Source organism: Oncorhynchus kisutch, linkage group LG8, assembly GCF_002021735.2.
Source record: "Oncorhynchus kisutch isolate 150728-3 linkage group LG8, Okis_V2, whole genome shotgun sequence".
NCBI lineage: Eukaryota > Metazoa > Chordata > Actinopteri > Salmoniformes > Salmonidae > Oncorhynchus > Oncorhynchus kisutch.
Genome location: NC_034181.2, coordinates 5,597,326 through 5,614,916, shown reverse-complemented (window position 1 = coordinate 5,614,916; position 17,591 = coordinate 5,597,326). Strand labels below are relative to the sequence as shown.

Genomic DNA, 17,591 nt, shown 5'->3' with positions numbered 1-17,591 from the left:
GATGGGGTAGAGGGGAAAGGGTGTGTGCGCGGTGTGGATAGTCTCGTGTGCGTTTGTGTTGAACAAAAGTGGGACAGTGCCTGTTTGCTTCCAGAGACAACATGTACTATTCTGACGCAGCTGGGCACAGCGGGATGGAGATGGGGTTGGACTGGATGACTTTAACCATAGAAATAAATAATAACAATCATAATAATAGCGAGCAGCAACAAACCACAGGGATAACAAAGCAAGCACTCTATCATGTAGGAAGTACAGAGGAAGTATTTAGACCCTTTTTTCCTTCTTCCACATGTTGTTACGTTACAGCCTTATTCTAAAATTGATTTTTTTTAAATAAAAAATCATGTCCACATCAATCTACACATAATACTACATAATGACAAAATGAAAACAGGTTTTTATAAATTTTTCCAACTTAATAAAATATTTAAAAACAGAAATACCTTATAAGTATTCAGACCCTTTGATTTGAGACTCATAATTCAGCTCAGTTGTTTCCTGTTTCCTGTTTCTATTGATACATTTGATTGGAATCCACCTGTGGTAAGTTCAACTGATTGGACATGATTTGAAAAGGAACACACCTGTCTATATAAGGTCCCATAGTTGACAGAGTAAAAAACCAAGCCATGACGTCAAAGGAATTGCCCGTATAGCTCAGAGACAGGAATGTGTCGAGGCACAGATCTGGGGAAGAGTAACCAACGGCGCTGACGGAGATGGCAGCATCACAACTAGCTCAGAGAAAACGTTGTAGTATTTTTTTTATTTTTATGTACTATTTCTTACATAATCAGGAAATGCTTTGTGTCATTACATACAGCCGGGAAGAACATTTGGATATTAAAGCGGCTGTAACTCACCAGAACTACGACCAGGAATACGACTTCCCCGAAGCAGCTCCTGTGAGCAATTGAACTTATTCCAGAGGCCGACCCAAAACATCAACAGGGGAGGAGAGGCACTCGAGGCCCGCACCCCCCCCCCCCCCACCGCTTCCGAGTATATTACTCGCTAATGTTCAGCCTTTGGATAACAAAGTTGATGAGCTTAGAGCAAGGATTTCTTTCCAGAGATACATCGGGGCCTGTAACATACTTTGTTTCACGGAAACATGGATCTCTCGGGACACTCTGTCGGAGTCAGTAAAGCCAGCAGGATTCGCAGTACATCACGCAGACAGGAATAAATATCTCTCCGGGAAGCAGAAGAGCAGGGTTTAATGATTAATGACTCTTGGTGTAATTCTAGGCATATACAGAAACTTGAGTCATTTTGTTCACCTGACCAAGAATACGTCACAATTAAATGCCGACCATATTATCTCCCAAGAGAATTCTCCTCCGTCACCGTCAAGACCGTGTACATCCCACCTCAAGCCGAAACCTCGGCAGCCCTCAAAGAACTTCACTGGACTTGATGCAAACTGTAAACCACATATCCTGAGGCTGCATTTATGTGAGCTGGGGATTTTAACAAAGCAAATCTGGAGGACTGAAATTCTATCAACATGTTGACTGTCTTACTCGCACTACTAAGACTCTCGGTCATTGGAGAAGGTGGAAAGCTTCAAGTTCCTTCTCGACGTTCACCTCACTGACAAACTGGTTCATGTACTTCCGGCGCCGACAGAGATGGCCACCTCGCTTCGCGTTCCTAGGAAACTATGCAGTTTTTTGTTTTTTTACGTGTTATTTCTTACACTAGTACCCCAGGTCATCTTAGGTTTCATTACATACAGCCGAGAAGAACTACTGAATATAAGATCAGCGTCAACTCACCATCAGTACGACCAAGAATATGTTTTTCGCGATGCGGATCCTGTGTTCTGCCTTACAACCAGTGCAACGGAGTGGATTAGATGCAGCGACCCAAAAAAACTACTCAGAAAAAAGAGGGAAACGAAGCGGTCTTCTGGTCAGACTCCGGAGACGGGCACACCGTGCACCACTCCCTAGCATTCTTCTTGCCAATGTCCAGTCTCTTGACAACAAGGTTGATGAAATCCGAGCAAGGGTAGCATTCCAGAGGGACATCAGAGACTGTAACGTTCTCTGCTTCACGGAAACATGGCTAACTGGAGAGACGCTATCCGAAGCGGTGCAGCCAGCGGGTTTCTCCACGCATCGCGCCGACAGAAACAAACATCTTTCTGGTAAGAAGAGGGGCGGGGGCGTATGCCTTATGACTAACGTGACATGGTGTGATGAAAGAAACATACAGGAACTCAAATCCTTCTGTTCACCTGATTTAGAATTCCTCACAATCAAATGTAGACCGCATTATCTACCAAGAGAATTCTCTTCGATTATAATCACAGCCGTATATATCCCCCCCCAAGCAGACACATCGATGGCTCTGAACGAACTTTATTTAACTCTCTGCAAACTGGAAACGATTTATCCGGAGGCTGCATTCATTGTAGCTGGAGATTTTAACAAGGCTAATCTGAAAACAAGACTCCCTAAATTTTATCAGCATATCGATTGCGCAACCAGGGGTGGAAAGACCCTGGATCATTGTTACTCTAACTTCCGCGACGCATATAAGGCCCTGCCCGCCCCCCTTTCGGAAAAGCTGACCACGACTCCATTTTGTTGATCCCTGCCTACAGACAGAAACTAAAACAAGAAGCTCCCACGCTGAGGTCTGTCCAACGCTGGTCTGACCAAGCTGACTCCACACTCCAAGACTGCTTCCATCACGTGGACTGGGAGATGTTTCGTATTGCGTCAGACAACAACATTGACGAATACGCTGATTCGGTGTGCGAGTTCATTAGAACGTGCGTTGAAGATGTCGTTCCCATAGCAACGATTAAAACATTCCCTAACCAGAAACCGTGGATTGATGGCAGCATTCGCGTGAAACTGAAAGCGCGAACCACTGCTTTTAATCAGGGCAAGGTGTCTGGTAACATGACTGAATACAAACAGTGCAGCTATTCCCTCCGCAAGGCTATCAAACAAGCTAAGCGCCAGTACAGAGACAAAGTAGAATCTCAATTCAACGGCTCAGACACAAGAGGCATGTGGCAGGGTCTACAGTCAATCACGGACTACAGGAAGAAACCCAGCCCAGTCACGGACCAGGATGTCTTGCTCCCAGGCAGACTAAATAACTTTTTTGCCCGCTTTGAGGACAATACAGTGCCACTGACACGGCCTGCAACGAAAACATGCGGTCTCTCCTTCACTGCAGCCGAAGTGAGTAAGACATTTAAACGTGTTAACCCTCGCAAGGCTGCAGGCCCAGACGGCATCCCCAGCCGCGCCCTCAGAGCATGCGCAGACCAGCTGGCCGGTGTGTTTACGGACATATTCAATCAATCCCTATACCAGTCTGCTGTTCCCACATGCTTCAAGAGGGCCACCATTGTTCCTGTTCCCAAGAAAGCTAAGGTAACTGAGCTAAACGACTACCGCCCCGTAGCACTCACATCCGTCATCATGAAGTGCTTTGAGAGACTAGTCAAGGACCATATCACCTCCACCCTACCTGACACCCTAGACCCACTCCAATTTGCTTACCGCCCAAATAGGTCCACAGATGATGCAATCTCAACCACACTGCACACTGCACTAACCCATCTGGACAAGAGGAATACCTATGTGAGAATGCTGTTCATCGACTACAGCTCGGCATTCAACACCATAGTACCCTCCAAGCTCGTCATCAAGCTCGAGACCATGGGTCTCGACCCCGCCCTGTGCAACTGGGTACTGGACTTCCTGACGGGCCGCCCCAGGTGGTGAGGGTAGGCTACAACATCTCCTCCCCGCTGATCCTCAACACTGGGGCCCCACAAGGGTGCATTCTGAGCCCTCTCCTGTACTCCCTGTTCACCCACGACTGCGTGGCCACGCACGCCTCCAACTCAATCATCAAGTTTGCGGACGACACAACAGTGGTAGGCTTGATTACCAACAACGACGAGACGGCCTACAGGGAGGAGGTGAGGGCCCTCGGAGTGTGGTGTCAGGAAAATAACCTCACACTCAACGTCAACAAAACTAAGGAGATGATTGTGGACTTCAGGAAACAGCAGAGGGAACACCCCCCCATCCACATCGATGGAACAGTAGTGGAGAGGGTATGTTTCTCGGCATACACATCACAGACAAACTGAATTGGTCCACTCACACAGACAGCATCGTGAGGAAGGCGCAGCAGCGCCTCTTCAACCTCAGGAGGCTGAAGAAATTCGACTTGTCACCAAAAGCACTCACAAACTTCTACAGATGCACAATCGAGAGCATCCTGGCGGGCTGTATCACCGCCTGGTATGGCAACTGCACCGCCCTCAACCGTAAGGCTCTCCAGAGGGTAGTGAGGTCTGCACAACGCATCACCGGGGGCAAACTACCTGCCCTCCAGGACACCTACAACACCCGATGCTACAGGAAGGCCATAAAGATCATCAAGGACATCAACCACCCGAGCCACTGCCTGTTCACCCCGCTGTCATCCAGAAGGCGAGGTCAGTACAGGTGCATCAAAGCTGGGACCGAGAGACTGAAAAACAGCTTCTATCTCAAGGCCATCAGACTGTTAAACAGCCACCACTAACATTGAGTGGCTACTGCCAACACACTGTCAATGACACTGACTCTACTCCAGCCACTTTAATAATGGGAATTGATGGGAAATGATGTAAATATATCACTAGCCACTTTAAACAATGCTACCTTATATAATGTTACTTACCCTACATTATTCATCTCATATGCATACGTAGATACTGTACTCTATATCATCGACTGCATCCTTATGTAATACATGTATCACTAGCCACTTTAACTATGCCACTTGGTTTACATACTCATCTCATATGTATATACTGTACTCGATATCATCTACTGTATCTTGCCTATGCTGCTCTGTACCATCACTCATTCATATATCCTTATGTACATATTCTTTATCCCCTTACACTGTGTATAAGACAGTAGTGTTTTGGAATTGTTAGTTAGATTACTTGTTCGTTATTACTGCATTGTCGGAACTAGAAGCACAAGCATTTCGCTACACTCACATTAACATCTGCTAACCATGTGTATGTGACAAATAAAATTTGATTTGATTTGAAATGGACCACCCACACAGACAGTGTGGTGAAGAAGGCACAACAGAGCCTCTTCAACCTCAGGAGGCTAAAGAAATTTGGCTTGTCACCTAAAACCCTCAACTTTTTACAGATGCACAATTGAAAGCATCCTGTTGGGATGTATTACCGCCTAGCCGTGTCTGAATCCTGCCATTTCCATCCCCAACTACAACATTTCCGACAAGATAGAACTGCCAAAGGGGGCGGAGTTGAAATCTACTGCATAGATAGTCTGCAGAGTTCTGTCATATTATCCAGGTCTGTGCCCAAACAGTTTGAGCTTCTACTTCCAAAATCCACCTTTCCAGAAACAAGTCTCTCACCGTTGCTGCTTGCTATAGACCCCTGTCAGCCCACAGCTGTGCCCTGGACACCATATGTGAATTGATTGCCCCTATCTATCTTCAGAGTTCGCACTTTTAGGTTACCTAAACTGGGATATACTTAACACCTCGGCCGTCCTACAATCTAAGCAAGATGCCCTCAATCTCACACAAATTATCAAGGAACCTACCAGGTACAACCCTAAATTCGTAACCACCCTCTTAGATACCATCCTGACCAACCTGCCCTCTCAATACACCTCCGCCATCTTCAACCAGGATCTCAGCGATCACTGCCTCATTGCCTGCGTCCGTAATGGGTCACTGTCAAACGCTCCCTAAAACACTTCAGCGAGCAGGCCTTTCTAATCGACCTGGAAGGATATTGACCTCATCCCGTCAGTAGAGGATGCCTGGTTGCTCTTTAAAAGTGCTTTCCTCACCATCTCAAATAAGCATGCCCCATTCAAAAAGAACAGATATAGCCCTCGACTCCACACTTGACTGCCCTTGACCAGCACAAAAACATCCTGTGGTGTCCTGCATTAGCATCGAATAGCCCCCGCATTATGCAACTTTTCAGGGAAGTCAGGAACCAATACACACACCTGTAACGCTAATTACAAAAAGTTTTGGGATACTGTAAAGTCCATGGAAAAAAAGGGCTCCTCCTCCCAGATGCCCACTGCACTGAAGCTAGGAAACACCTACGATAATCGATCATTTCAATAAGCATTTTTCCACGGCTGGCAATGCTTTCCACCTGGCTACCCCTTCCCCGGCCAACAGCTCCAAAGATTGGAAAGCTGCCGCGGTCATCCCCCTCTTCAAAGGGGGAGACACGCTAGACCCAAACTGTTACAGACCTATATCTATCTTACTCTTCCTTTCTAAGGTCTTCGAAAGCCAAGTTAACAAACAGATCACCGACCATTTCGAATCCCACCGTACCTTCTCCGCTATGCAATCTGGCTTCAGAGCTGGTCATGGGTGCACCTCAGCCACGCTCAAGGTCCTAAACAATATCATAACCGCCATAGATAAAAGACAGTACTGTGCAGCCGTATTCATCAACCTGGCCAAGGCTTTCGACTCTGTCAATCACCGCATTCTCATCAGCAGACTCAATAGCCTTTGTTTCTCAGATGACTGCCTCGCATGGTTCACCAACTACTTCTCAGACAGAGTTCAGTGTGTCAAATCGGAGGGCCTGTTGTACGGACCTCTGGCAGTCTCTATGGGGGTGCCACAGGGTTCAATTCTCGGCCGACTCTTTTCTCTGTATATATCAATGATGTCGCTCTTGCTGCTGGTGAATCTCTGAGCCACCTCTACGCAGACGACACCATTCTGTATACTTCTGACACTTCTTTGGACACTGTGTTCACAAACCTCCAAACAAGCTTCAATGCCATACAACACTCCTTCCGTGGCCTCCAATTGCTCTTAAATGCTAGTAAAACTAAATGCATGCTCTTCAACCGATCGCTGCCCGCACCTGCCCGCCCGACTAGCATCACTACTCTGGATGGTTCTGACTTAGAATATGTGGACAACTACAAATACCTAGGTGTCTGGTTAAACTGTAGCTCTCCTTCCAGACTCACATTAAGCATCTCCAGTCCAAAATTAAATCTAGAATTGGCTTCCTATTTCGCAACAAAGCATCCTTCACTCATGCTGCCAAACATACCCTCGTAAAACAGACTATCCTACCGATCCTTGACTTCGCCGATGTAATCTATAAAATAGCCTCCAACACTCTACTCAGCAAACTGGATGCAGTCTATCACAGTGCCATCCGTTTGTCACCAAAGCCCCATATACTACCTATCACTGCGACCTGTATGCTCTAGTTGGCTGGCCATCGCTACATATTCGTTGCCAAACCCACTGGCTCCAGGTTATCTATAAGTCTTTGCTAGGTAAAGCCCCGCCTTATCTCAGCTAACTGGTCACCATAGCAGCACCCACCCGTAGCACGCGCTCCAGCAGGTATATTTCACTGGTGACCACCAAAGCCAATTCCTCCTTTGGCCGATCTCATCCCCATATTGTTATTTATCTTCTTGCTCTTTTGCACCCCAGTATCTCTACTTGCACATCATCATCTGCACATCTATCACTCCAGTGTTAATGCTAAATTGTAATTATTTTATTGCCTTACCTCCCTACTCTTCTACATTTACACAAACTGTACATAGATCTTTCCATTTTTCTTTTCTATTGTGTTACTGACTGTATGTTTGTTTATGTGTAACTCTGTGTTGTTGTTTGTGTCGCACCACTTTGCTTTATCTTGGTCAGGTCGCAGTTGTAAGTGAGCACTTGTTCTCAACTGGCCTACCTGGTTAAATGAAGGTGTTCTCATCTGGCCTACCTGGTTAAATAAAGGTGTTCTCAACTGGCCTACATGGTTAAATAAAGGTGTTCTCAACTGGCCTACCTGGTTAAATAAAGGTGTTCTCATCTGGCCTACCTGGTTAAATAAAGGTGTTCTCAACTGGCCTACCTGGTTAAATATAGGTGTTCTCAACTGGCCTACCTGGTTAAATAAAGGTGTTCTCATCTGGCCTACCTGGTTAAATAAAGGTGTTCTCAACTGGCCTACCTGGTTAAATAAAGGTGAAATAAAAAATTAAAATAAACATTGCTCGTCCACATATATATGGTCTTAAGACTTTCTTTTTTTTCAAAATGAGGATTGTCCCACGACAGAGAGAGTTTACAGACGACTGCTGTAAAGCTTGTGAATGTCGTTGAGCACAAACACACGGACACACTGTCGTGTTGGTGAGTGTCTCATTTTTATCCGTTTGTAGCTCAAAAGTGTTCTTGGTTTTAGAGAGACTATATTTAGTGACCGTTTCCTCGTCCAGATCCTCTCGTGTAGAAAAAGACAGCTTTTCACAAGCCCACGGAATAGACGCCAACTTTATATCGGCGGAAAGAAGGCGATTGAGCTGCATCCAGCTATTCTATATTCAAAATGACATCACTGTGTGGCGGTAACCGTTAAGAGTCAATAACTCCAGGATTACTAGAACGGGTAACAGAGAGAACCCATGTGTTTTTATACTTTTCCATTACAACCATTACAATGACCCCCCCCGTCCTCTGATTTCTCCCTCCACTGGTGTGTGTGTGTGTGTGTGTGTGTGTGTGTGTGTGTGTGTGTGTGTACGCATGTCAGAGTCCGCCTGTGTGTGTGTATTATTGAGAAAAAAAATCTGCCCAATTTTATACACATTTCAACAGCATGAAAGAAAGGAGAGGGAGAATAACCTCCCTGCTGTGACAGACAGGTGTTCCTGATAGAAATAACCTCCCTGCTGTGACAGACAGGTGTTCCTGATATAAATAACCTCCCTGCTGTGACAGAGACAGGTGTTCCTGACATAAATAACCTCCCTGCTGTGACAGACAGGTGTTCCTAACAGAAATAACCTCCCTGCTGTGACAGACAGGTGTTCCTAACAGAAATAACCTCCCTGCTGTGACAGACAGGTGTTCCTAACAGAAATAACCTCCCTGCTGTGACAGAGACAGGTGTTCCTGATATAAATAACCTCCCTGCTGTGACAGACAGGTGTTCCGGATATAAATAACCTCCCTGCTGTGACAGACAGGTGTTCCTGATATAAATAACCTCCCTGCTGTGACAGACAGGTGTTCCTGATATAAATAACCTCCCTGCTGTGACAGACAGGTGTTCCGGATATAAATAACCTCCCTGCTGTGACAGACAGGTGTTCCTGGTATAAATAACCTCCCTGCTGTGACAGACAGGTGTTCCGGATATAAATAACCTCCCTGCTGTGACAGACAGGTGTTCCTGATATAAATAACCTCCCTGCTGTGACAGACAGGTGTTCCTGATATAAATAACCTCCCTGCTGTGACAGACAGGTGTTCCTGGTATAAATAACCTCCCTGCTGTGACAGACAGGTGTTCCTGATATAAATAACCTCCCTGCTGTGACAGACAGGTGTTCCTGGTATAAATAACCTCCCTGCTGTGACAGACAGGTGTTCCTGATAGAAATAACCTCCCTGCTGTGACAGACAGGTGTTCCTGGTATAAATAACCTTCCTGCTGTGACAGACAGGTGTTCCTGATATAAATAACCTCCCTGCTGTGACAGACAGGTGTTCCTGGTATAAATAACCTCCCTGCTGTGACAGACAGGTGTTCCTGATAGAAATAATATACAATAAAAAAAATGTAATAACGAAAACTGAAGGTAACAAAAGAAGCACGATGAAATCTGTCTTGTGGAACCAACAGAACCAAAGGAATAACCCCAAAAGTGCAGGTGACGACAGCAAGGGGTCGCAATATTCTAACAACTTTCGCAAAATTCCCAAGTTTGCCAGAAATCTCAGTTGGAGGATTCAGAGAATCAGAAGGAAATAACAGGGAGGGATTTCTGGAAACCTCAGGGAATTATAGGAACATTTTGCAACCAGTGACAACAGTGAATAAAATAAATGTGTGTGTCTGTGTGTGTGTGTCTCTGTCTCTGTGTATGTCTCTGTGTATGTCTGTGTGTGTGTGTCTGTGTGTGTCTGTCTGTGTGTCTGTGTCTGGTGTGTGGTGTGGTGTCTGTCTGTGTGTGTGTGTGTCTTCTCACCCAAAGCCCTCCAGCGAGGTGTCAAACTCCACGAAGGCTGGAGTGACGGCCGAGCCGTGAAGGCGGATGTCGTGGGGCGTTGTCATGGAGACCAGGCACTTGACGCGTGTGAGCGGCACGGTGCTCCCCTCGGCCGAGCGCACCAGGCTACGGCTGATCCGGTACTGACTGTTGTCTTCACCGGCCGCTGGGAACACGGTGTCGGGACCAAAACAGCCCTCCATCGATATAGTCATAGAGTCTGTAGAGGAAGGAGGTACTATTAGACTATTGAAACAGGGCCTGAGAGTAGAGGAAGGAGGTACTATTAGACTATTGAAACAGGGCCTGGGAGTAGAGGAAGGAGGTACTATGAGACTATTGAAACAGGGCCTAGGAGTAGAGGAAGGAGGTACTATTAGACTATTGAAACAGGGCCTAGGAGTAGAGGAAGGAGGTACTATTAGACTATTGAAACAGGGCCTGAGAATAGAGGAAGGAGGTACTATTAGACTATTGAAACAGGGCCTGAGAGTAGAGGAAGGAGGTACTATTAGACTATTGAAACAGGGCCTAGGAGTAGAGGAAGGAGGTACTATTAGACTATTGAAACAGGGCCTGAGAATAGAGGAAGGAGGTACTATTAGACTATTGAAACAGGGCCTGAGAGTAGAGGAAGGAGGTACTATTAGACTATTGAAACAAGGCCTGAGAGTAGAGGAAGGAGTTACTATTAGACTATTGAAACCGGGCCTGAGAGTAGAGGAAGGAGGTACTAATAGACTATTGAAACCGGGCCTGAGAGTAGAGGAAGGAGGTACTAATAGACTATTGAAACAGGGCCTGAGAGTAGAGGAAGGAGGTACTATTAGACTATTGAAACAGGGCCTGAGAATAGAGGAAGGAGGTACTATTAGACTATTGAAACAGGGCCTAGGAGTAGAGGAAGGAGGTACTATTAGACTATTGAAACAGGGCCTAGGAGTAGAGGAAGGAGGTACTATTAGACTATTGAAACAGGGCCTAGGAGTAGAGGAAGGAGGTACTATTAGACTATTGAAACAGGGCCTGAGAATAGAGGAAGGAGGTACTATTAGACTATTGAAACAGGGCCTGAGAGTAGAGGAAGGAGGTACTATTAGACTATTGAAACAAGGCCTGAGAGTAGAGGAAGGAGTTACTATTAGACTATTGAAACCGGGCCTGAGAGTAGAGGAAGGAGGTACTAATAGACTATTGAAACAGGGCCTGAGAGTAGAGGAAGGATGTCATGTTTAGCTATTGAGAGAAAATGAGGTAATTTTCATTTGGAAAATATCCCATTACAGTGAGGGAAGGACAATTTAGAGATTGATGTTACAGTTAAATAACCATTCCCACATTGCAAACATTCCCTTACTAAATAGACACCATTAATCAAACATAGTCTAGTCTGACAAACTCAGGCTTTCCCGTTATACTTTGACAAGACTGGCAGTTTACATGAAATTACCCAGAGGCTGTAAATCGAGCCTAATTGGGAATTAAGATAGTTAAGACATTAACTTTTATGGCAGTTAGTGCTGAGCGATTAGTGCTTTTTTGAGGTCCTTTCGGTTTGGGTTTGGTTATTTAAAAAAACATGTTTTTCCCGAATGTGGTTTTGTTGTTGCATTAAATGCATTATGAAATCATTACGTTATAATGATTGTAGAGCATTTTAATGGCAATTCCAAAGACCAAAAATAGTGAACATTCAATTACCAAAACATTGAAAATGTTCCATTGTCTCTGTCAGGTCCACATTGGGTAGACATCAATAGAGAAACAGGAAATGACTATGAAATAAATATTTCAGTTGTGTCTATTACTTAGTTTTTATGTCATTACTTTATTCATGTTCATTCCTCAAAGTCATCATCTCTGCTCAGGCAATATCAGCCAGCCAGATCATCTAGGTTCTCTCTGTGCTCTCCTTAAAGTCATCATCTCTGCTCAGGCAGTATCAGCCAGCCAGATCATCTAGGTTCTCTCTGTGCTCTCCTTAAAGTCATCATCTCTGCTCAGGCAGTATCAGCCAGCCAGATCATCTAGGTTCTCTCTGTGCTCTCCTTAAAGTCATCATCTCTGCTCAGGCAGTATCAGCCAGCCAGATCATCTAGGTTCTCTCTGTGCTCTCCTTAAAGTCATCATCTCTGCTCAGGCAGTATCAGCCAGCCAGATCATCTAGGTTATCTCTGTGCTCTCCTTAAAGTCATCATCTCTGCTCAGGCAATATCAGCCAGCCAGATCATCTAGGTTCTCTCTGTGCTCTCCTTAAAGTCATCATCTCTGCTCAGGCAGTATCAGCCAGCCAGATCATCTAGGTTATCTCTGTGCTCTCCTTAAAGTCATCATCTCTACTCAGGCAGTATCAGCCAGCCAGATCATCTAGGTTCTCTCTGTGCTCTCCTTAAAGTCATCATCTCTGCTCAGGCAGTATCAGCCAGCCAGATCATCTAGGTTCTCTCTGTGCTCTCCTTAAAGTCATCATCTCTGCTCAGGCAGTATCAGCCAGCCAGATCATCTAGGTTCTCTCTGTGCTCTCCTTAAAGTCATCATCTCTGCTCAGGCAGTATCAGCCAGCCAGATCATCTAGGTTATCTCTGTGCTCTCCTTAAAGTCATCATCTCTACTCAGGCAGTATCAGCCAGCCAGATCATCTAGGTTATCTCTGTGCTCTCCTTAAAGTCATCATCTCTGCTCAGGCAATATCAGCCAGCCAGATCATCTAGGTTATCTCTGTGCTCTCCTTAAAGTCATCATCTCTGCTCAGGCAGTATCAGCCAGCCAGATCATCTAGGTTATCTCTGTGCTCTCCTTAAAGTCATCATCTCTACTCAGGCAGTATCTCTAGAGAAATGGCGCCTTGGCCTAAAAAATAAACATGTATATATATATATATATATATATAAGTAACTGAACCGACGTCAGTCAATTAGTTGTTTAATAACAGAAAGATCAAAATTAAATTTAAGTTTAATCACTCAGCACTAACGGACAAATCCACCTCAGGTAATTATCTGAAGGTGATTAGTCAAGGTCTAGGAAGCAGCCCACATATCGCAGTCGGTTTAGGTTGCAGCGACATTTCAATAACGTTCCAATAAGCTTCCATCGTGAAGGATTACCGTCTCCAGAACGTCATTTCCACTGGCAATTAAAGCTAGAGAAAGCTCATCTCCTGGCAAAAACCCCTCAATCTATTCTCCACTACAGTAACTGACTGGATACAACCGAATGGATCAACTAACAGCAGGAGGATAAAAGGAAAAATAATTTGCTGGGAGTAATTTGTTGGCCTTTTCAAACTGCACGTCTTTCCTCCGGTCCATCTCGCCCTGCAGAAAAACTTTCTGGTAACACTTTCTATGACGCACGCACACATGATGCATTACGCTGCATCTATAAAGCCTTATTCTGCATCTATAAAGACTTATTCTGCATCTATAAAGCCTTATTCTGCATCTATAAAGCCTTATTCTGCATCTATAAAGCCTTATTCTGCATCTATAAAGCCTTATTCTGCATCTATAATGCCTTACGCTGCATCTATAAAGCCTCATTCTGCATCTATAAAGCCTCATTCTGCATCTATAATGCCTTATTCTGCATCTATAATGCCTTATTCTGCATCTATAATGCCTTATTCTGCATCTATAATGCCTTATTCTGCATCTATAAAGCCTTATTCTGCATCTATAAAGCCTTATTCTGCATCTATAAAGCCTTATTCTGCATCTATAAAGCCTTATTCTGCATCTATAAAGCCTTATTCTGCATCTATAAAGCCTTATTCTGCATCTATAATGCCTTATTCTGCATCTATAATGCCTTATTCTGCATCTATAATGCCTTATTCTGCATCTATAATGCCTTACGCTGCATCTATAATGCTAAATTCTGCATCTATAATGCCTTATTCTGCATCTATAATGCCTTATTCTGCATCTATAATGCCTTATTCTGCATCTATAAAGCCTTATTCTGCATCTATAATGCCTTACGCTGCATCTATAATGCTAAATTCTGCATCTATAATGCCTTATTCTGCATCTATAATGCCTTATTCTGCATCTATAATGCCTTACGCTGCATCTATAAAGCCTTATTCTACATCTATAATGCATTATTCTGCATCTATAATGCCTTATTCTGCATCTATAATGCCTTATTCTGCATCTATAATGCCTTACGCTGCATCTATAAAGCCTCATTCTGCATCTATAATGCATTATTCTGCATCTATAATGCCTTATTCTGCATCTATAATGCCTTATTCTGCATCTATAATGCCTTACGCTGCATCTATAAAGCCTCATTCTGCATCTATAATGCCTTATTCTGCATCTATAATGCCTTATTCTGCATCTATAATGCCTTATTCTGCATCTATAAAGCCTTATTCTGCATCTATAAAGCCTTATTCTGCATCTATAATGCCTTATTCTGCATCTATAATGCCTTATTCTGCATCTATAATGCCTTATTCTGCATCTATAAAGCCTTATTCTGCATCTATAATGCCTTACGCTGCATCTATAAAGCCTCATTCTGCATCTATAATGCCTTATTCTGCATCTATAATGCCTTATTCTGCATCTATAATGCATTATTCTGCATCTATAAAGCCTTATTCTGCATCTATAAAGCCTTATTCTGCATCTATAAAGCCTTATTCTGCATCTATAAAGCCTTATTCTGCATCTATAATGCCTTATTCTGCATCTATAATGCCTTATTCTGCATCTATAATGCCTTATTCTGCATCTATAATGCCTTACGCTGCATCTATAAAGCCTCATTCTGCATCTATAATGCATTATTCTGCATCTATAATGCCTTATTCTGCATCTATAATGCCTTATTCTGCATCTATAATGCCTTACGCTGCATCTATAAAGCCTCATTCTGCATCTATAATGCCTTATTCTGCATCTATAATGCCTTATTCTGCATCTATAATGCCTTATTCTGCATCTATAAGCCTTATTCTGCATCTATAATGCCTTATTCTGCATCTATAATGCCTTATTCTGCATCTATAATGCCTTATTCTGCATCTATAATGCCTTATTCTGCATCTATAATGCCTTATTCTGCATCTATAATGCCTTATTCTGCATCTATAATGCCTTATTCTGCATCTATAATGCCTTATTCTGCATCTATAATGCCTTATTCTGCATCTATAATGCCTTATTCTGCATCTATAATGCCTTACGCTGCATCTATAAAGCCTCATTCTGCATCTATAATGCCTTATTCTGCATCTATAATGCCTTATTCTGCATCTATAATGCCTTATTCTGCATCTATAAGCCTTATTCTGCATCTATAAAGCCTTATTCTGCATCTATAATGCCTTATTCTGCATCTATAATGCCTTACGCTGCATCTATAAAGCCTCATTCTGCATCTATAATGCCTTATTCTGCATCTATAAAGCCTTATTCTGCATCTATAATGCCTTATTCTGCATCTATAAAGCCTTATTCTGCATCTATAATGCCTTATTCTGCATCTATAATGCCTTATTCTGCATCTCTAAAGCCTCATTCTGCATCTATAAAGCCTTACGCTGCATCTATAATGATCTGTTGTTCCATGCAGTGAATCTGTTATTCACTGCATTTATATGGGCTGATAGCAGTAAGGCCAAATAACAATTTCACTCATATACTATTTCTACATTGTAGAATTATTATATATATAATAATGATATATATTAATTTATTTCATCTTTATTTAACTAGCCACGTCAGTTAAGAACAAATTCATATTTACAATGATGGCCTACCCCGGCCAAAGCCGGACGACGCTGGGCCAATTGTGCGCCGCCCTGTGGGACTCCCAATCACGGCCGGCTGTGATACAGCCTGGATTCGAACCAGGGTATCTGTAGTGACACCTCTAGCACCGTGCGCTATAGACCGCTGCGCTACTTGGGAGCCCAATATTAGTGACGAAATCAAAACTATGAAATAACACATATGGAATCATGTAGTAACCAAAAAAGTGTTAAACAAATCAAAATATATTTTATATTTGAGATTCTTCAAAGGAGCCACCCTTTGCCTTAACGACAAACAGCTTTGCACACTCTTGGCATTCTCTCAACCAGCTTCATGGGGTAGTCACCTGGAATGCATTTCAATTAATAGCTGTGCCTTGTTAAAAGTTAAAAAATGTGTTTGAGCCAATCAGTTGTGTTGTAACAAGGTAGGGGTGGTATACAGAAGATATCCCTATTAGGTAAAATACCAAGTCCATATTATGGCAAGAACAGCTCAAATAAGCAAAGAGAAACGACAGTCCATCATTACTTTAAGACATGAAGGTCAGTCAATCAGGAAAATGTTCAAAAACTTTGAAAGTTTCTTCAAGTGCAACCGCAAAAACCATCAAGCGATATGATGAAACTGTCTCTCATGAGGACCACCACTGGAAAGGAAGACCCAGAGTTACCTCTGCTGCAGAGGATCAGTTCATTAGAGTTACCTGTAGAAATTGCAGCCCGAATAAATGCTTCACAGAGTTCAAGAAACAGACACATCTCAACATCAACTGTTCAGAGGAGACTGCATGAATCTGGCCTTTATGGTCAAATTGCTGTAAAGAAATCACTACTAAAGGACACCAATAAGAAGAAGAGACTTGCCTTGGGCCAAGAAACACAAGCAATGGACATTAGAGTAGGTGAACGGGTGATCTCTGCATGTGTGGTTCTCACTGTGAAGCATGGACTTTACTGGTGCCACTGTCTGTGATTTATTTAGAATTCAAGGTACACTTAACCAGCATGGCTACCACAGCATTCTGCATTGAAACGCCGTCCCATCTGGTTTGCGCTTAGTGGGACTATCATTTGTTTTTCAACAGGACAATGACCCAACACATCTCCAGGCTGTGTAAGGGCTATTTGACCAAGAAGGAGAGTCATGGAGTGCTGCATCAGATGACCTCGTCTCCACAATCACCTGACCTCAACCCAGTTGAAATGGTTTTGGATGAGTTTGACCACAGTGAAGGAAAAGCAGCCAACAAGTGCTCAGCATATGTGGGAACTCCTTCAAGACTGTTGGAAAAGCTGGTTGAGGTGAAGCTGGTTGAGAGAATGCCAAGAGTGTGCAAAGCTGTCATCAAGGCAAACGGTGGCTACTTGAAGAAACTAAAATGTATTGTGATTTGTTTGAACACTTTTTTGGTTACTACATGATTCCATATGTGTTATTTCATAGTTTTGATGTCTTCACTATTATTCTGCAATGTAGAACATAGTAAAAATAAAGAAAAACCCTTAAATGAGTAGCTGTGTCCAAACTTTTGACTGGTACTGTGTGTGTGTGTAGATGTGTGTGTGTGTGTGTGTGTGTGTGTATAGATGTGTGTGTGTGTGTGTGTGTATAGATGTGTGTGTGTGTGTGTGTGTGTGTGTATAGATGTGTGTGTGTGTGTATAGATGTGTGTGTGTGTGTGTGTGTGTGTGTGTGTATAGATGTGTGTGTGTGTGTATAGATGTGTGTG

General features: G+C 43.4%; 1 protein-coding gene across 1 annotated transcript in view; it reads right to left on the bottom strand.

Annotated features, from left to right (window-relative positions):
* wdfy3 (WD repeat and FYVE domain containing 3) overlaps window positions 1-17,591 on the bottom strand; it is a 217,582-nt gene that overhangs the window by 113,932 nt on the left and 86,059 nt on the right. The window contains 1 exon segment of the mRNA XM_031829582.1: window positions 10,068-10,308. Within this exon segment, the coding sequence (XP_031685442.1) occupies window positions 10,068-10,308 (241 nt within the window).